The sequence below is a fragment of the Harmonia axyridis genome, chromosome 3 (assembly GCF_914767665.1).
Source record: "Harmonia axyridis chromosome 3, icHarAxyr1.1, whole genome shotgun sequence".
Classification (NCBI taxonomy): Eukaryota; Metazoa; Arthropoda; class Insecta; order Coleoptera; family Coccinellidae; genus Harmonia; species Harmonia axyridis.
The window spans coordinates 43,098,930-43,120,830 of NC_059503.1; the positions used below are offsets into that span (position 1 = coordinate 43,098,930).

Below are 21,901 nucleotides of genomic sequence, written 5' to 3' on the forward strand. Positions count from 1 at the left end.
ATTTCAGCTAATATTACATTTTTGAGATTGCATCTAGATGTAATTCACTAGATCACAAGCTATTTCATGAAAATTAACATAGGAAATATAAAATAAATGATTATTTTTTATCATTTTGAATGAAAATAGAATATTCAGTCTTTTGACTCTTTTAACATTATTTACATGATATATAAATGGTTCCTGATACTTGAGTTGAATATCTTTTGTTGATTTTATCAAATTGAACTTTTTATTAATATTTTCATTTTGTTTCAGATCCTGAGATGTTTTTAATGAATATTGATATAGTACTTTAGAAATATTGGATTTATGCTACTTTTATAATGTGCAAATGAATGAAATAAATGAATAAAGTTACTCTAATTTCTTTAAAATTATTGGATCATATCAAGTTAAAATTTATTATCTATTTGATGAATTTGCTGTAGTTTCCGAAGGATAGAGTCTGGTAATGTATTCTCATTGATTTTATAAGTTGATAATACCATTCCATAACAATATATATATATATATATATATATATATATATATATATATATACAGGGTGAGTCTTTGACTTGTACATATATTTTAACCGTAGATTCTTGAGGTCAAAAGAAACACTTTTTTCATTTACCATTTTTTCCGATTCGGCTCGGTTGAAGAGATATGGCCATTTTAAGTTTTCATAATGAGCTATGCCGAACCTGGAAATCAGCCCACTGAAGTTTTCCCAAGCATAAATTTATACCATTTGAACTTTGGAAATGGGTTACTATATTATCAAAACAAGCATAAACTCACTTTTTCCATTCCCTTTGGTGACCGAAGTATTATTTTCAATATAATGAATGAGTTATAGCAATTTCGTGGGAGATAAATATGTTGATTATTTTTCTCTTGATTTCTATTTTATATTCGATAATAATAAAAAATTCAGCTTGCAACCACCCATATTAAATCTGATATTCATATCCAATCATTTATTTTCGCTTTTTCACTATGTTTCGTACAAGAGTTACCAATTCATATAACCTTTCATTTTCATAAAGGTAAATAAACATTGATGATAATCATCTGTGGACTTCCCACGTTGCCAAGTTTACAATCACAAAACACTATAATGACAAAAAACCTACAGAATAATAAGCTAAATCTATGTACCTATGAATACTAATCATCTCGCATCTGTAATGTTATGTTTAAAGGTTATGTTATGTTTTGTCAATAAAATTCAAGAAACCCAACAAACGGTTGAAGTTTTGTACATTACTAGAAATTTGGGCTAATTGAGTATATTTTGTTATCTAGAGGTCAGCAAAAAAGTGGTATTCAAACCAGTGTTCAATTTGAATTCTTATTATCGTGGAATCAGTGAGAAAAGTTTTAAATTTTTAGGGTAGCAAGAAGTGTAAGAACGCTTGCATTTTGGATTGAATGAACCCAGAATACTTTATCTAAGTACCTACACAATAACTTAGCTCGAAAATGAAAAGGCAGTTTCATGAATGGATTTATGTGGAAGATGGAATCACCTCTGTATAACACAGAGGTAATTTTGTGATGGAAAAATTCCGATTTTATCTTGTTAAAAATAACAGTAGTATGAGGAGGAATAAATAATTTCCAGAAGGAATTGAATTTTTTTCCTTTTTCATCCTAAAAGCTTATAAGTTTCATGAATCTTCAATATTCCATTATTGATTAATTATTGATCTTGATTTTTTTATTAGAAATGAAATGGTGGTATTCAATATGAATATCCACTATTGAATATTCTGCTTCTTTCAACTCACTGAAGTTTTTTATTTATTTTCACGTTAAAACAATTTTGGCCCTCTTAAAAGTATGTCAATCAAATGTTCTAGGATGAAATTATCGAATAGCAAATGGATAGAAGTATTCAATCACGTAAATGAAATTTTAGGATGTATTGTTATGTATCGATGAAAGCTCAGAAGATTGGAAGAAGATTATAGTAATGTTTGGTAGCAGCAGTTTTTAATGGGAGATCAGATCTTGATTGGTGTTATTTTATAAGGAGCCTAGTTTGTGAAAATTCACTTGAAAATGAGTTTTGATCAGAATTATTCAAACTAGAATATTAACTTTAATGAAATATCTTCATATTATAGGGCTGTGCCAACGCTCAGGAATTTGTTATCATGAAAATATTTGAAATCCTTTTCTTCTTAGTGTTCACTAATGCCAATATTCTGTCTGAAAATTTGATACCCAATAGGTAACTCCAAAAAATGCTCTCGAGTACTTTCGATAATAAAGAAGCAATTAGTCTTTCCTTAATATTATCAATGCTATAATCAACATCTTCGAAAATTTTATTTTCCTGAAGATGGTAAAATGGTATTCGGCTAGAAGAAAGGAAGTACAACGTACAAGTAAATTTACTTGTTTGTTATCGAACAGATAAACTGAAAATATTATGAAACTTCCCAACAATTATGTAATCTTTTTTTTTCGTTTTCATATATCAACTACATGTAAAATAAATTTTGAATTCTTGTAAGGTATACCTTTTTTTCAAAAGTACTCAATAAACTGAAGCTTTTGATAAATTTATCGAAAGATTAACAGTGACTTGAAATCATGTATTATTGCCAAATCCACTCTTTTACTATAAATCCAGTATTCAAATCAAAATAAAAAATATTTCTCTTGTGCCCTATAGTAGGTATACAACATTCAAAGCAATTTGAAATAAAGATTCTTCATTACTGAAACAAAAAAATGCATATCAAAAAACAGGAATTTAAGTAGAAACTACCATAATAATAAATTGTCTTTATTTTCATTTAATTTATAAATAACCAGGTTTAACATTTTTTACTCTTATACTTCTTACGTAGATTCATTTAGCCTCAGATGGATTGTGCGAAATAAAAAACATTCAATAATTATTAAATTAGGCCTGCCATTATTCGAATTAATTCTCAATGATTCCTGATCTCAGATGTATTCATTATATTATTATAATATCTATAAACCACGGACAGTAACTACAAACTATGTATATGCCTTAAAATATCAAAAGCTATTGATTCTGAAACATATGGATTGGATCAGTACATGTACTAGATAATAGGATAGGATCTGCGTTAAGGGTGAAATCAGTGACTTTGAAATTATTTTTCAGTACATCGATGAGTATGAAGTTTGAATAAATATTCATTACAGAACTAGTGCTTCACTTATTCAAGTAGTTGAATTTATAAACAGAACCATTGTATTGTAGATTTTTGGTTATTTCAATTAATCAATTTACTTTTCCATTATATGGAAAAATTATCCTTATGAAATCATTAACACCTCACAGCAAACTGTTTCCAGTTGGATTTAATTTGAAGGGGTTCAAGATTCTCTTTGAATACAGGTCATCTGAAACTTCTCTGTTTCTAGTGGGCAATCATCTTCACGAAGGAAAATCGTCGTCCAATAAAATTCATTATAGTGTTTTTCTGAATGATTCGATGAATTATTAGGAGATCTGAAGAAATACAATAATTATTCAATATATTATTTATATTATATAACTTAGTAACTTACTTACGCCGAACTATGTTGTTTCTTATTGAAACATAAAATATTTTCGAATCATATATCGAATTATTCCTCAAATTTTCAGTTTGGCCATGCGCATAGAGTAATAAACTCTGAGGCCATGCGCAATAGTTCAAATCGTTCATAACATACGGTAATCTAGCATATTATGACTTATTTTATTATACAAAATTCGATTTAACATTTCGGATGATACTAATTATTACATTTAATGAAATTCATAATAAAATAAATTTATTAATTCATCAATTTGATGGTTTGTCTGAAAAATTATTCGAGATTCTTCTATGTTGATCGGTCATGCGCATAGAATGATCCGAAAACAATTGAAATTCGAATTTATGATATCATGATTTCTGTTGCTTTGTTTAATGTAAATGATAAGTATTAAGTGTATTTAGTTTGTTAAGTGTTACCTAAGTGCGTTTAACTTGTTAAGTGTTAAGTTTGTTTAGTGTAAGGTGTTTGTTTAGTGTAAAGTGTTTGTTTGTGAAGTTCTTTAAGTGTGTTAAGTGGAAATTAGCAGAATGTATTCTAACCAGGAGATGGTAGATATGTTGGAATGCTATTTCACAAACGGAAAAATAGCGAGAAGAGCTAAAGAAGCTTATGGAAGGCTGTTTCCAAAAAGGAGACAGCCAAATGAGAGAACTTTCGTAAGGATTGTTCAAAGATTGCGTTATCATGGAACCCTCGCTATCAACATGGTGGATAATGGCCGAATGCGATCAAGAGCAATGTATGATGTTCTAGATGACGTGCAACAGCACCCCGAAACAAGTACGAGACGTCTCGCATTGCCCATACCATATTCAAAAGGTACAAGCTTTATTGCCGACGGATTTACCAAAAAGAATTGAATTTTTTCAATGGGTGAGCTTATTCAAATCACTTTATTTTTAAACTAAGTCGGCTGGTTCCCTCACTTGTCAATGCAAATTCAGTGTTTCAATCCATGATTTTTGACCTGACAACGTAGCAAATATTCATTTCTGTGAGTCTTTTCTATCAGAGTTGCAATTAACCAAAGTACCCAATTTTTTGAATTTCACAGATTTTTTTTTTTTTTAAACACATATTACTCAAAAACGGCTCAATATACGAGAAAATATGAAGAATACTTTTATTTTTCAAATTAGCTAAATATCCTTCATTGAACGTCCTAGTTACTTTTAAGAGTTCGGTTCTTTGAATTTCTGGTATTTTTATGAGATGAAGTGTTCATAATGGAGAAACGGGGAGATGTGGATGAAATTTTGTGTACGGAGAAGATTCATCACATACATGAAAAACTATATCCCGAAATTCATTTTTTTCTATACGACCATTTCCGAGATATAACGGAAAATGACATTTTTTATCGATTTTCAACCGCCTGTATCTTTTTAACCGGGCCGAATCGGAAAAAATGGTAAATGAAAAAAGGGTTTCTATTGACCTCAGGAATCTTCGGTTGAAATATATGTACAAGTCAAAGACTCACCCTGTACATATATTTTTTTTTCCCTTCACACAGCATTCTGTGGATTCTGCAGAAACAACCGGACGCGAGCGTCAAGATTGTTTCTGTTTGCTATCAATTAGTGCGGATACACAACCTGACGTATTATATTGATTGTTCCCAAAATGACAGCCTTCTGCATCCATGTGATGGCATTCGGAGGTAACTTCAGCTGTCTCAAATGTTTGGTCGTGAACTCATGGACCAATCCGTTACAACTTATGATGAGAGGCATCACTTCAACTTTGTTGAGTCTCCACATATCTCTCATTTGTCGGGATAGCGCTTCGTACTTCTTTTTCTTCTCATCATACGACTTCTTCAGATTGCCATCCATAGGAACCGTAAAATCAACAATCACGACGGTTCTGTTTATCTTGTTCCACACCACAACATCCGGGCGGTTGTGTTCGACGGCTATATCTGTGCTGATTGTGATGTCCCAATAGACTTTAAAACTGTCGTTTTCCACTATTGGTTGTGGAGAGTACAAATGATGCGGTGTTAAACTCTGCAGCAGGCCGTACTGCAGACAGAGCAGCTGATGCACAACCTTGCCCATGTTGTCGTGGCGAGCTAAATATTTTGTACCAGCTATTGTTGAGCATGCCGATGATATGTGCTGCACCGATTCTTCCGCATCATTGCATAGCCTACATTTGGTGGTCTCCACGGGGAGTTTCATCACATATTTGCTATAGGTACGAGTTGGTACGACTTGGTCTTGTATAGCGAGGAATGTAGCTTCTGACTGCGGATACAGGTAGCCCTGTGTGAGGTAGGTGTGTGAGCCTGCCTGGTCGACCTCTTGCTGACTGAGGCTTGCGTGGAATCTTCCGTGAAGAGCTTTAGCCTGCCAGCTCTGTTCTAACCTCTCTATGTGATTTTGTATTACAGGTTCCTCGGCACTATCCTCTGGAGTAATGATGTTACGATCCCCATGCGTCATTATCCATTGCTGAACAGGTAAGTGTGTATTTCTGAAGTATGTGCTTAGATTTTGTTTTTCTTTCAGGCAGGCCTGTTCCATGTTGGTTAAACCTCGACCTCCTTGTTTTCGTGGTAAGTAGAGCCGCTCAATCGCTGAGTTAGGGTGGTGCATACCATACTCTGTCAGTGTTGTTCGAATACGTCTGTCTATTTGTTGGAGCTCTGTCTTGGTCCAGGTGAGTACTCCAGCTGTGTATAAGAATGAGGGTATGGCCCAGGTGTTCAGTGCCTCGATTATGTTCCTAGCTGAAAGTTGTGTTTTCAGGATCTTTCGTACTCGTTTCATCAGCTCGTTTTTGGTATCCTCTGTATTCTCTTTTTGTCTTATTTCATAAGTTTGCTGGATACCCAGATATTTATACCTCTGTTCCAATTTCAACTCTGCAATCTCCCTTCCATCCACCATCTCGATATTTCCTCCATTAGCCATTTTACCCCTTTTAACCTCGACCATAGCACATTTGTCCAGCCCGAATGACATACCAATGTCTTCACTGAATCTCCTGACGAGTTCCAGTTCTCCCTCTAGGTGTTTTCGTCCTCAAGCGTATAGCTTTGAGTCGTCTATGTAAAACAAGTGGCTCAGCTTCAGATCGTTATCGATGGAGTAGCTATAAGCAGTTCTATTGAGGATCTTACTCAGCATGTTCAGGGCTAGGCAGAACCATCGCGGGCTGAATCCATCCCCTTGGAAAATACCTCTTTTTATTCTCACCTCATTTGTCTGATATTGGGTTGTTCTTCCAGTAATGCTTATTGTTGTTCTCCAGGAGGACATCAGTATACTGAGCAAGTTCACAATATCTTTGTTTATTTTATAAATCTCAAGAACCTGGAGAAGCCATGAATGGGGGACCGAATCGTAGGCTTTCCGGTAGTCAATCCAAGCCATAGATATCTTTTTCTTCTTTATTTTGGCCTGCTTGGTGATTGCTTTATCAATTATGAGGAGCTCTTTGCTTCCCCTGCCCTGCCTCTTACAACCATTCTGCTCCCAAGCCATAATATTGTTCCTTTTGAGACGAATTTCTATTTTGTGAGATATGATGGAAGTCAGAATTTTGTATACTGTTGGCAGGCATGTAATGGGTCGATAGTTTTCAGGGTTCGATGGGTCTCCTTTCTTAGGAATCATGTAAGTGATTCCCTGAGTAAACTATGGAGGGATGATGCTTGGGTTTTCGAGTGCCCTCTGAATGAGCCGCGACAGTGTTCCGTGAGTTGACGGCAATGACCTCCACCAGTAATTATGGATTCCGTCAATCCCAGGTGATGACCAGTTTTTCATTCTTCTCACTGTTTCGCGTACATTCTCTTCCGTGACACACACTGTCTGCATTTCCGGCAACGTTCTTAGATTCTCCTTTTCGGCTCTGATCCAAGGAGCACTGTCGTTGTGTTTTGAACTTTGAGACCATACTTGGGACCAGTACCCTTGCATGCTGTCGGAAGATGGGGGTTCTGCTCACTCCGCTGGTTCTCCCAGACTCCTGTAGAATTCTCTCTGGTTTTTCGAAAACATGTTATTTTGTCGATGTCTCAGGGTTCTTTTGTGATACCGCCGTAATCTATTCCCCATTGCCGTCACCTTCTGCGGTAATTGGATGCAGTCTTTTTCAATTTAGCTTTTTTAGAGTGCGCCCGTGTTTTTTTCTCAAGTCTTTTGCTCGGTGTTTGTTCGCGAAGGTAAGCAGTTAGAGTTCCTATTTCTTTCCGCAATTCCTTTCTTTTATCCTCGAGTCTTTTTTCCCATGGAGGCTTGTTGTTTTGCTTGTTACTGGGTCTTACAGTTTTTGGTGTTATCTGTTGAATTTTATTAGCCGTGATGGCTGCACAATAAACTACGTGACACAGTTGTTCCAGATCGACCGATGTCTCGATCATACTCTTCAGGGTGGCATCTATGGCTTGCATCATATTTTTTGTTTTAGGGTTGTCTTTCATTCTGCAGGTTTTTGGTCTTGATCCCATTGCCGTCCCCTCCCATTTGATGCTGGTTTCTTGGAAGATTGCGAGTATTCCATCGGATGCTTCATCCGCTTCGTTCATACTTGGAATCTGGTAATTTCTGTCGCTTTCACTGAATCTCAACTCCTGTGGTCTAATCGAACTTCTTCTCTGTAAGCTTCTTCTGATGGTGCGAGAATTAGCTGTGGGGGAGCGCTGTATTGCTTCTGCTTTGAGGGATTCAAGTTCATCCGGAGCAATCAGTTTTCGTACTTTGATATTTTTAATCTGCGCAATTAGATGTTTCCCGGTGAATAGTTTGTCAGGATGGTTTTCCGCCCATCTGCTAGCTAATTGGTCAGCGTACTTTTTCGTTTACGTTTCTCCTTCTGTGACCTGATAGTAGGCATTGATGAGACCAATATTCATCTCCCTGGTCCAATGCTGCCTCACCCTGCTGCGGGTTTGGGCGGGATCCACGGATTGGTGTTCTATAGAACTACCTCTCACTGGACCCAAGCCGACTCCCTGGGTGTTCCTTCTACGGGTGCGTGGCCTTGTGGTATATATATATATATATATATATATATATATATATATATATATATATATATATATATATATATATATATGTATATATATATATATTTTTTTTTTGCTTCACACTTTCGTGGGGGTTATTTCCCAGTTTACCCGGGCCAGTAGGCCAAGGGTAAGCTGTGCTACTAGGAATTGCTATATATATATATATATATATATATATATATATATATATATATATATATATATATATATATATATATATATATATATATATATATATATTCTATTTTCTAGAATAAAGAAAGTTTTAAATACACAACTTTCAGCTAAGAACAAGATGACCGCTATCAATATCTGGGCAATACCGGCTTTCATATATACCGCTGGAGTACTCACCTGGTCTCGGACGGATCTGGAGCGTCTAGACAGGGAGACAAGAACCACCTTGACACAGTATTGTGTGCTCCACCCAAATTCAGCTATTGAAAGGCTGTATATTCCACGTAGAGAGTCGGGGCGAGGCCTGAGCTCACTGGAGAACGTCTATCTGAAAGAGGAAAGCAGAATTAAAACCTTCTTTCTGCAGAGCAACTTACCAGTGCACCAGTGGGTAGCTAGCCAGCGCTATGTGTCCACGCCGGCAGGAGGCGATGACGGGCAGGAACCTGAAACAGAGAACATTTTCGAAAAATGGAAAAATAAATGGAGATCAAAGCCCTTGCATGGACGATTCTATGCCAGTCTGCAGCGGCCAGAAGTCGACTTGCCCAGCACGAACACCTACCTAACTCAGGGTTATCTCTATCCTCAGACTGAGGGAACCCTGATGGCAATACAGGATCAAGTTGTTCCTACACGAGCCTACGCAAAGTACATAATGAAACAAAACATCGAAAACACAAAATGTAGGCTCTGCAATAACGTTGAGGAAACTGTGCAGCATTTGTCATCTGGATGCTCGACAATAGCTAACACAAAATACTTGTCTCGCCATAACAACATGGGCAAAGTTGTACACCAGTTTATGTGTCTCAGGGAACAGCTACTCCAAGAATTCGTCCCTCATCACATTTACGAACCGACGACTGTCCGGGAAGGCAACGAAATCAAGATCTATTGGGACCTAACAGTGCAAACAGACCCGGGTGCTGAACATAATCGACCTGATATGGTCGTATGGAATAAGCGTAGGAAATCGGCGATCATCATAGACTTTACGGTGCCGTTAGACCAAAACCTTGCTAAAGCCTACGGAGAGAAGATCGCCAAATACGAAACACTATCAAGGCAGATGAAGCAAACTTATGGGCTGGAAAAAGTGGAAATAAAGCCATTGGTGATTAGCTGCAATGGGCTGGTACATAGAAAAACCGTTGAGCACTTGCGTGAAATGGATCTACCTTCGAACACCATAACTTGGATGCAGAAGGCCGTAATATTGGCAACCGTCAGCATAATACGACAAGTACTCTTTCCACACTAATCAGTCGGATTGTTCTTGGCGCTTTTGCCCGAGTAATCCGAGGGGAACCACATTTTGTGTGAAATGAAAAAAAAAAAAAACACAAAGTTCATATATATATATATATATATATATATATATATATATAAATATATATATATATATATATATATATATATATATATATATATATATATATATATATGAACTTTGTGTGTTCCGGATTGGACCGCGTCTAATATTTTGTCGTGTTCGACGTTTCGGCTCCGATTTTGAAGCCATTTTCAAGAACCGTTGACTTTACGCACAGGTCTCAATCGGCCTACTCCCCAGGTATCATCAACAAGAGTATTCTCGTAGGTGTGGTTATCTTCCGTCCTTCGAGGCAACTGAATGTTAACCACGAGAGGTCCTGTATTTATAGTAGAAGGGGGTGATCCACGTGATGGAGGTTGCGCAGGAGCCGGTTGCGTAGTTGTTAGGCAGCCTCCAGTCATTGATCGAGTTGTTATCGATCGAGTTGTTATTGATCGAATTGTTGTCGATCGGTTTGTTGTCGATCGCGTTGTTATCGATCGTGCAGAAACCGGTTGTGTTGCTGTCACGTGACTTCGAGTCATCGATCGGGTTGTTATCGAACGGGTGGCAACTGGGAGCCTGGTACGGGTGGTATGAGGCTGAATTGTCGATCGGGTTGTTGTCGGGGGCTGAGTTATCGATCGATGTGTTGCCATGAGTCGGGAAATTAATGGTTTCCAAGTGTTGGGTAATCTTTGACCATCATCCCGTTTGTTGAGGAAATTGGGTCGTTTTTCGATCTCGAGTGCTTCACGGATTATCCTACATGTGAGGATTTTCTCTGCGAGATGGTTTTGCATCCCTCAAAATCAACGTTATGTCCCGTTTCAGAGTAGTGTTTGAATAGGGCAGATGTTGGATCTCCTTGGCGTATTGCGAGTTGGTGCTCATATACTCTATTAGTTATACGTTGAGGGATGTAAGACCATCTCTGCAGAGAAAACCATCTTCCAGAATGTATTCATCCCTCCTAATTCGCAGATCCAAACTTCTTTGTGACTTAACATTCCTCAAGTCATGCAGAGACAACAAGGTGATTCCTACAAATTTTCGATTTAAACACCCAGATGGTTCACCTTCAACCGTGAACATCCTCGCAAAGTGCAATCATGCCTTAGTCCGGAAAACCATCCACAACATCAGACGAAATCTAGATACAACCAACTCGTCACTTTATCATCATTTTGGAATTTTATCGCTTGCTAACATTCATCCTATTATCTGGGACACTTATTTTAGAATCTCTGTCGAAAGGGCAGATCATATAAGTGCAAAAAAGACCAATACCCAGAAGAAAAAACTGTTTTTCCTTCTCCAACACAAAATCCCAACCAAACAAACATCCAACCCCCCTGTCCTAATACACAATCTCTCCGATACCCCCATCGATGAAACCACTCGAGAGCTTCTATCTAAAGGATTCAATTTTTGTATCACCCCACACAAACTACCGACCGAAACTATCATAACTCAGGTGGAATCCGCCATATCACACCTCCCCCCAACCGAAGCCGAGGAAACACGTCAGGACATTGCCAGCACCCTAAGGAGAGCCAAACTTCCCCCATCAAACATCTCACGTTCTGAAAGAATATGCCTCAGAAATCTCCATAATAATACCAATATCATTGTCCTTCCAGCCGACAAGGGTGACGCTACGGTTATTCTCAATACCTCTGACTACGTGGAGAAGATGTCATCCCATCCTTCTGTCTTCAGAATACAAAACCACCCCGCAGGACCCTTCAACCTATCTCGAAAAGAAAACCAAAGCTCTTATCACTGCCTCGAAGCTTCCGATAGAAATCAGAAAATCTCTCATCCCAAGGGAAAAATCTTCTCGAACCCCTCGAATCTACGGATTGCCTGAAATTCACAAACCGGACATCCCTCTCCGTCCAATTGTCAGTGCCTTTGGATCCCCAGCTCATCATCTTGCTAAATACTTAGCTTCTACACTTCAACCACTTGCTGAAGAATCATCATCGCATGTAAAGAATTCTTTCCACTTCATCAAAACCTTAGAAACGTATCAAATCCATGAGTCAGACATTCTTGTCAGTTTTGACGTCGTATCTCTCTTCACCAATATTCCACTCAAAGAGCCCCATGAAATACTGGAAACCAAACATCACATACCCCAGGATACATTGACTCTTATAAACCATTGCATGTCAAACACGTACTTCCTCTTTCAAGGTACATTTTACAAACAACTGAAAGGTGCACCCATGGGATCTCCACTTTCTCCAGCCATCGCTGATATTTACATGGATGATTTTGAAACCAACGCCATCGAATCGTTCCACCTTAAACCTACTTGCTGGCTTCGATATGTGGACGATGTCTTCGTCATATGGCCACATGGACCCGAAACTCTCCAAGACTGCTTTGATCATCTGAATAATATAAATAGCCATATCAAATTCACTATGGAAGTTGAAACCAACAACTCACTCCCTTTTCTAGATATCCTCGTAGAAAAATCCAACGATTCCTTCACACACAAAATTTACAGAAAGCCAACCCATACAAACCGCTACCTGAATGCAAATTCACACCATCATCCTTCTCAAATCACCTCCGTATTGAACTCCTTAATCCCATAAAACTGACAGATAGCCTACACATTCCAAAAGAAATCAACATCCTCCAAACCGCCCTACAACAGAATGGCTACAACAGTCAACAAGTTCAGAAAGCCATCAACCGACATCAGACCCATACACAGCAGCCCAAAAATCCTCCAGAAAATTTCCCTTATAAAGCTTTTCTGCCTTTCATCAAAGGCGTCACTGACAAAATCAGTCGCATCCTACAAAAACAGGACATAAAAACAGTTTTCACAGCCGATAACAAAATTTCCAAATTCCATCGAACTCCAAAAGATACGATCGATAACGAGTCTCAAGGTGTATACGAGATACCATGTTCCGCATGTTCTAGAACATACATAGGACAAACCAACAGACGTATAACTAACAGAGTATATGAGCACCAACTCGCAATACGCCAAGGAGATCCAACATCTGCCCTATTCAAACACTACTCTGAAACGGGAAATAACGTTGATTTTGAGGGATGCAAGACCATCTCTGCAGAGAAAACCCTCACATGTATGATAATCCGTGAAGCACTCGAGATCTAAAAACGACCCAATTGCCTCAACAAACGGGATGACGGTCAAAGATTACCCAACACTTGGAAACCTTTAATTTCCCGTCTCGTTGGAATGGTTGAGCTAAACATCTATCATGGATCCACGTAGTACAGAAAAGTGTTGTAAAAAGTGTTCCAAAGGCGTAAAATTATTTGTGAGTTGTTACAAGTGTAATAATACATTTCATCCCAGTTGTGTTCTGAAAATATATGGAATTCATGTGGACAATGATGGAAATCTTATTTGTTGTGATAACATAACCTATAAGAAATGTAATGAATGTGAAGAAAGTAAACAGAAAATAAAACAGTTGACCTCCCGTCTGAAAAATATGAATGAGATATATTTCGAGAATTCTATAAGCCAACAGATTTCAAAAGGGGAAGACCATTTGGAGGAAGATCAAACTGAATCTCCTTATTTAGATGAGATTGTCTCTGAGAAGGTGAACGAAGAATTATCGGAAAATTCTGAAATTAAGTATTTGAATATGATCATAGAAGAGAAAATTATCAGAAGAGTTATATGATAAAATAATAGTATATTATTAAACGAGCGGTAATTTAGGTCATATTTCACGCAGATGATGTTTGCAGCACGAGCCGCAGGCGAGTGCTGTAATTCATCAAGTGAGTTATGACCATTACCGCAAGTTGAATACTATACTTTATTTACGACTATATCAATAAATACTAAGAAAAAAATACAGACTTAGAATAAAGACAGAAGGAACGGGAAATAAACATAATGTGCTCGATCCCGTACAAGAGAGATAGAAACTTAGTGCTACCAATCACAATCGAACTAGCTTCGGCTAGCTCGAATCCAGTACAGAGTACAGACATAGAAATTTATTGAAAAACCTTAATAATTGCCTATAAAAATGCATTAAAATATACCAAAAAATATTCCCTGTAAACGATTACTTAATGATCTTACTGCTACACCAATCTTGAAAATTTTTTCAAACTCCTTTATATTTTTTCGGGCAATTAATTCTGTATGGTAACATTAGCTGTTTGTCTTTTGGAAATGTATACCTTTATAATATTTCATCTTCACTATCTGAATCAATCGTTTTCAGCAAAACATTCACAATAATTAGATATCAACTTAATTTGAAATCGTCAAAAGTGACATTCCCTCGGACATTCCTGCCCTCAATAACAATAATGGAATGTTTCCTTTCGGCCAATCGAATAGAAGCAGAGAAGTATAGAAGCACAGATCCATATTTTCAGATTTATAATAGTGAGTTATAGTAGTGAGTTATTATAAATCACGCTGTTTGTTAATAGATACTATTAATTGCTAAAAATCAGTTGAATAATGAGTTTATAATTCAATAGGAGTAGATAAAAGTTCTCAACAAATACATTGTTCTTCTAGAGAAACAGGAAAATAAACAACAAACTGGGGAGTCATCTAGGGAGAAAATACAAATGGACTCTTTTCGGGATTGTATATTACAGATTTCTGAAAAAGAAGATGATGAGGCACCAGGTGCCGATAAACAGATAATAATGAAGGGAACAGATGACAAACCTGACAAAAAATGCAATGTTGACAATGTTTCCAAGAAATCTTCACCACTGGGAAACAGAAACAGAAGAAAATCAACCAAGAACTCGACAACTTCAGAAAACTCTAAATCATCAAATTTGAGGAATGTTGCAGTGAAGGAAACGGTTGTTCAGGGTACCATGTCGGCAGCCACTTTTCAAGGAAAAGAAAGGAAGGCTTGGATCTGGGTCGGTAGAGTCAGTATTGGTACAGAGGAGGTCAAAGTGTTGGAGCACCTTCGGGGCAGGTTTCCGGGTCGGGAATTTTCTGTTGAGATGTTACCATTTCGAGAAGGAGCAGACAGCTGTTCGTTTAAGGTGGGTACTGATTTGTCTTTAATGGATGAGCTATATGAGGCCAAAAATTGGCCAAGAAATGTTTCCATCAGAAAATTCAGGAATCCATTTCGGAGGCAGCGCTATTCAACAGGGAATTTTCAAAGATAAGAAACTTGACAGAAATCAATGTTTAATTCTAACAAATTCAAATCTACAATCAATTAAGAACAAAATTGATATGTACATCTCGTTCTTAAGAGAAAACAGGGTATCAGTGTCTTGCATAACTGAGCACTGGATGTCCGATGGTGTTGTTTCGAGATTGGGACTTGAAGAATACATAATTGCCGATTCATATTGTAGAACTAGATCTAATCATGGCGGGGCAGCTGTAGTGCTTCGGAAAGATATAAAATTCAGCCAAATACCGAAAGTGAAACAATTGTCATTGGAGGGAAATATAGAAATGGTAGCGATTAGGATAAGAACACTTAATCTGATTATAATAACCATCTACAGACCACCGGCAGGAGATATTGGCATATTTTTGGAGAGACTAGGAGATGGTTTGGACATTATTCAGAATGAGATCTCACACAAGGTATGCGTCACTGGGGATTTCAACATAGACCTCCTAGGAAGAAGTAGAAATAAGGATAAGTTGGTGGAATTGTTTGAATCATATGGTTTGAAACCAGTATTTAATGAGCCCAGTCGAATAACACCAAGATCAATGACTTATAGATAATGTCTTTTTAAGTGTAGATGGTCTTTCTCATCAAACTAGAACATTCGATCCAAGACTGTCAGATCACAGAGTTCAAGAGTTGAAACTCTCTTTTAACACCAGACCAGAAATAATAAACACTTACGAATTTCAACTTAGTAATTCCAACATACTGAAGTTTGAGACTGAGATAAAAAAAGTCAACTGGAGCCAGGTACTGGATATGAATGGTGAAAAATATTATGACAACTTTCATGAGCTACTCGAACGCTACTTTCAGAAGTCGTTTCCGAAAGTCCAACGTAAAAATCGCGGAAGCCGTAAATTTCAAAACACTCACGACTGTAAGATCTTGAAGAATGCCATAGAGGCGGCCGAGACGGTTCACTGGGTTCTTAATGATAGTCACTCCAAGCAACTTATAGATTGTTTGAAGAAAAAATTGAGAGAATACTATACCTCGAGTAAAAAATTGATCAACTCTGACTTCATCAGGAACTCTGAAAATAAACAGAAGGCAGTTTGGACACTCATTAACCAGGAGACTGGTAGAAGAAGTGGAGTTCGTGTGAATGATAGCCAACTCTCTATTGAAGATATAGGTCACTTCCTATCCAACATAGGAGAGAGTGTGTCGCACACATGTAAGTCTTCCGGGGTAGAAGCGAGGGCACTGCTTCAAAAATATAAATCAGGAATAGCTCCTCATTCAATGTTCAACCATCCCACAGACGTCACAGAACTTGAGAACATTATAGAAAAATTGAAAAGCAAATTCACTCAAGATGTGTATGGAATGAACACCATCGTTTTAAAAAATATATTTCTCCACATTTCAGGAGTACTATGTGAGGTGTTCAATCAATGTCTGGAACAGGGTGTTTTTCCGTCAAAGTTGAAAGCAGCAATCATCGTGCCAATATTCAAGAAAGGAGATGTCAATGATCCAAACAATTACAGGCCTATATCGGTGCTTCCTGTTCTGTCTAAACTTCTTGAGGAGTTACTCAGGCGGAGGTTGCTGAGTTTCCTGGAGAAAAATAATGTCTTGAGTAATGATCAACAACATGGCTTCACCAAGGGAAAGTCCACCGTAACTGCGTTGATTAGTCTTTTGGAAGCAATTACCCATGCCTTGGACGGGAAAGAAAAATGCGAAGTGTTGTCCTGCGACCTATCCAAGGCATTCTGGTAGACAAGATGGAATATTACGGTGTTCGGGGTAAGGCTCTTTCCATACTCGAGTCGTTTTTGACAGATAGATCCCAGGTAATTGATTGGAAAGGAATGACTTCGGAGGCATTCCGTGTCTCGCGAGGTGTACCACAGGGCTCCATTCTGGGACCCCTTCTTTTTATCATCTATACCAATGATCTACCAGCGAATGTACTTACCAGTAAATCTCTGCGTTACGCCGACGATACGAACTTTCTAACTAGGGCAAATTCAATAAATGAACTGAAACAGCTTTCATCTGTGTCTTTGCAGATGGCAGAGGATTGGTTCGCTACTAATGGACTGAAGCTCAACAAAGAAAAAACCCAAAAGATCTGTTTTGGATGTGGTGGAGATGCTGAAAAGATAAAGTTGCTCGGTGTAGTTTTTGACAACTCTCTCTCTTGGAACCCGTATATAGATGAAATGTCAGGTAAATTGTCTACGGCTATTTTTACTATAAGGCGAATGAGGTTCATATCTTCTCCAGACATTTGCAGACTAACATACTACGCTAATTTCCATTCCATAGCAACCTACAGTATTTTACTGTGGGGTTACAGCTCTGCAGCGAAGAGAGTATTTCTCAAGCAAAAGGAGGCAATAAGAGCCTTATGTGGGTCTCAAGAACAACAAGCTGCAGGGACCTTTTCAAAAAAGAGGAAATACTTACTTTACTATCTCTGTATATACTGAACAGCCTGTTATATACACTTGAGAATGGCCAAAAATTTGCTGCTCTGGGGGACTTCCATCAGTGTGAAACGAGGAAAAGAGGTGACTTGCTTATTCCACATCACCGTATTAAAAGAACTCAGGTAGTGACAAACCATATGTGCATTAAGTTATTCAACAAGATCCCGAACTATCTGAAGATATTATCAAGAAATCAATTCGTGAAAGTGATGAAGGAGATTCTCATTGAAAAAACCTTTTATTTTGTTGATGAATTTATGTCATTTCAGTTTAAAAAAAATTTTAACGTGTTATTGTGATTGTTTCAATAATGTTAATCAGAGGCTCTGCGAAATCCTCTTATATATACATGTTCATATTGACTTACCATGTAATATTTTTTTTATGGTGAAATAAAGTTATTATTATTATAATTATTATCATGGCCACACATCGATCGATAACTCAGCCCCCGACAACAACCCGATCGACAATTCAGCCTCATACCACCCGTACCAGGCTCCCAGTTGCCACCCGTTCGATAACAACCCGATCGATGACTCGAAGTCACGTGACAGCAACACAACCGGTTCCTGCACGATCGACAACAAACCGATCGACAACAATTCGATCAATAACAACTCGATCGATAACAACTCGATCGATAACAACTCGATCAATGACTGGAGGCTGCCTAACAACTACGCAACCGTCTCCTGCGCAACCTCCATCACGTGGATCACCCCCTTCTACTATAAATACAGGACCTCTCGTGGTTAACATTCAGTTGCCTCGAAGGACGGAAGATAACCACACCTACGAGAATACTCTTGTTGATGATACCTGGGGAGTAGGCAGATTGAGACCCCGGCGTAAAGTCAACGGTTCTTGAAAATGGCTCCAAAATCGGAGCCGAAACGTCGGACACGAAAAAATATTAGACGCGGTCCAATCTGGAACACACACAGTTCAAATATTTCCTACCGCGGAAACCTATCCGAACATATTTCACGCCTCTACGGAGAGGATATTTTGAAATCTTCCAGAATGTATTCATCCCTCCTAATTCGCAGATCCAAACTTCTTTGTGACTTAACATTCCTCAAGTCATGTAGAGACAACAAGGTGATTCCTACAAATTTTCGATTGAAACACCCAGATGGTTCACCTTCAACCGTGAACATCCTCGCAAAGTGCAGTAATGCCTTAATCCGGAAAACCATCCACAACATCAGACGAAATCTAGATACAACCAACTCGTCACTATATCATCATTTTGGAATTTTATGGCTTGGTAACATTCATCCTATTATCTGGGACACTTATCTTAGAATCTCTATCGAAAAGGCAGATCATATAAGTGCAAAAAAGACCAATACCCAGAAGAACAAACTGTTTTTCCTTCTCCAACACAAAATCCCACCCAAACAAACATCCAACCCCCCTGTCCAAATACACAATCTCTCCGATACCCTCATCGATGAAACCACTCGAGAGCTTCTATTTAAAGGATTCAATTTTTGTATCACCCCACACAAACTACCGACCGAAACTATCATAACTCAGGTGGAATCCGCCATATCACACCTCCCCCCAACCGAAGCCGAGGAAACACGTCAAGACATTGACAGCACCCTAAGGAGAGCCAAACTTCCTCCATCAAACATCTCACGTTCTGAAAGAATATGCCTCAGAAATTTCCATAATAATACCGGTATCATTGTCCTTCCAGCCGACAAGGGTGACGCTACGGTTATTCTCAATACCTCTGACTACGTGGAGAAGACGTCATCCCTACTGAAGTCTTCAGAATACAAAACCACCCCGCAGGACCCTACAACCTATCTCGAAAAGAAAACCAAAGCTCTCATCACTGCCTCGAAGCTTCCGATAGAAATCAGAAAATCTCTCATCCCAAGGGAAAAATCTTCTCGAACCCCTCGAATCTACGGATTGCCTAAAGTTCACAAACCGGACATCCCTCTTCGTCCAATTGTCAGTGCCTTTGGATCCCCAACTCATCATCTTGCTAAATACTTAGCTTCTACACTTCAACCACTTGCTGAAGAATCATCATTGCATGTAAAGAATTCTTTTCACTTCATCAAAACCTTAAAAACGTATCAAATCCATGAGTCAGACATTCTTGTCAGTTTTGACGTCGTATCTCTCTTCACCAATATTCCACTCGAAGAGTCCCTTGAAATACTGGAAACCAAACATCACATACCCCAGAATACATTGACCTTTATAAACCATTGCATGTCGAACACGTACTTCCTCTTTCAAGGTACATTTTACAAACAAGTGAAAGGTGCACCCATGGGATCTCCACTTTCTCCAGCCATCGCTGATATTTACATGGATGATTTTGAAACCAACGCCATCGAATCGTTTCACCTTAAATATACTTGCTGGCTTCGATATGTGGACGATGTCTTCGTCATATGGCCACATGGACCCGAAACTCTCCAAGACTGCTTTGATCATCAGAATTATATAAATAGCCATATCAAATTCACTATGGAAGTTGAAACCAACAACTCACTTCTTTTTCTAGATATCCTCGTAGCAAAATCCAACGATTCGTTCACACACATAATTTACAGAAAGCCAACCCATACAAACCGCTACCTGAATGCAAATTCACACCATCATCCTTCTCAAATCAACTCCGTATTGAACTCCTTAATCCCATAAAATTGACAGATAGCCTACACATTCCAAAAGAAATCAACATCCTCCAAACCGCCCTAAAACAGAATGGCTACAACAGTCAACAAGTTCAGGAAGCCATCAACCGACATCAGACTCATACACAGCAGCCCAAAAATCCTCCAGAAAATTTCCCTCATAAAGCTTTTCTGCCTTTCATCAAAGGCGTCACTGACAAAATCAGTCGCATCCTACAAAAACAGGACATAAAAACAGTTTTCACAGCCGATAACAAAATTTCCAAATTCCTTCGAACTCCAAAAGATACGATCGATAACGAGTCTCAAGGTGTATACGAGATACCATGTTCCGCATGTTCTAGAACATACATAGGACAAACCAACAGACGTATAACTAACAGAGTATATGAGCACCAATACGCCAAGGAGATCCAACATCTGCCCTATTCAAACACTACTCTGAAACGGGACATAACGTTGATTTTGAGGGATGCAAGCCCATCTCTGCAGAGAAAACCCTCACATGTAGGATAATCCGTGAAGCACTCGAGATCGAAAAAGACCCAATTGCCTCAACAAACGGGATGATGGTCAAAGATTACCCAACACTTGGAAACCTTTAATTTCCCGTCTCATGGCAACACATCGATCGATAACTCAGCCCTCGACAACAACCTGATCGACAATCCAGCCTCATACCACCCGTACCAGGCTCCCAGTTGCCACCTGTTCGATAACAACCCGATCGATGACTCGAAGTCACGTGACAGCAACACAACCGGTTCCTGCACGATCGATAACACTCGATCGACAACAATTCGATCAATAACAACTCGATCGATAACAACTCGATCAATGACTGGAGGCTGCCTAACAACTACTCAACCGGCTCCTGCGCAACCTCCATCACGTGGATCACCCCCTTCTACTATAAATACAGGATCTCTCGTGGTTAACATTCAGTTGCCTCGAAGGACGGAAGATAACCACACCTACGAGAATACTCTTGTTGATGATACCTGGGGAGTTGGCAGATTGAGACCCCGGCGTAAAGTCAACGGTTCTTGAAAATGGCTCCAAAATCGGAGCCGAAACGTCGAACACGACAAAATATTAGACGCGGTCCAATCCGGAACACACAAAGTTCAAATATTTCCTACCGCGGAAAGTTATCCGAACATATATATATATATATATATATATTTTTTTTTTCCAATCACCATATAGGGCAGGTAACTCCTAGTGCCGGGCATTTTTTTTTGCCAAAGCGCTTCAGAGGGAAGTTAAGAACTTCCTCACAAGCCTCGTGTTTGCGAGGATCACTTCTTTCTGCGCTGTACTTACAAGCTCTCTATCTAAGCCCAGTCTCAGCGTGTTCTCAATGATTTTCCACCAACCCATTTGTTGCCATGACCAGCGGGAGTATAGCAGTCGATTTTAGGCCATATATCGTTTTCATCTCAAATGCCCGATCGTGATATTTCGTCAGTTTTTCGAAGAACGCTTTAGTCATATTGTCATCGGCC

The 21,901-nt window shown here is 38.5% G+C and overlaps 2 protein-coding genes across 2 annotated transcripts; one reads left to right on the forward strand and one right to left on the reverse strand.

Moving 5' to 3' along the window:
• Positions 1-5,141: 5,141 nt before the first annotated feature.
• On the reverse strand, positions 5,142-6,506 carry LOC123675330. Its single transcript, XM_045610679.1, has one exon. It carries the CDS (start codon positions 6,504-6,506, stop codon positions 5,142-5,144), a length of 1,365 nt encoding a protein of 454 aa, XP_045466635.1.
• A 12,241-nt stretch (positions 6,507-18,747) lies between these two features.
• Positions 18,748-20,400, forward strand: LOC123675331. The gene has a single exon (XM_045610680.1). The coding sequence runs from the start codon at positions 18,748-18,750 to the stop codon at positions 20,398-20,400; it is 1,653 nt and encodes a 550-aa protein (XP_045466636.1).
• The last annotated feature ends 1,501 nt before the right edge of the window (positions 20,401-21,901 follow it).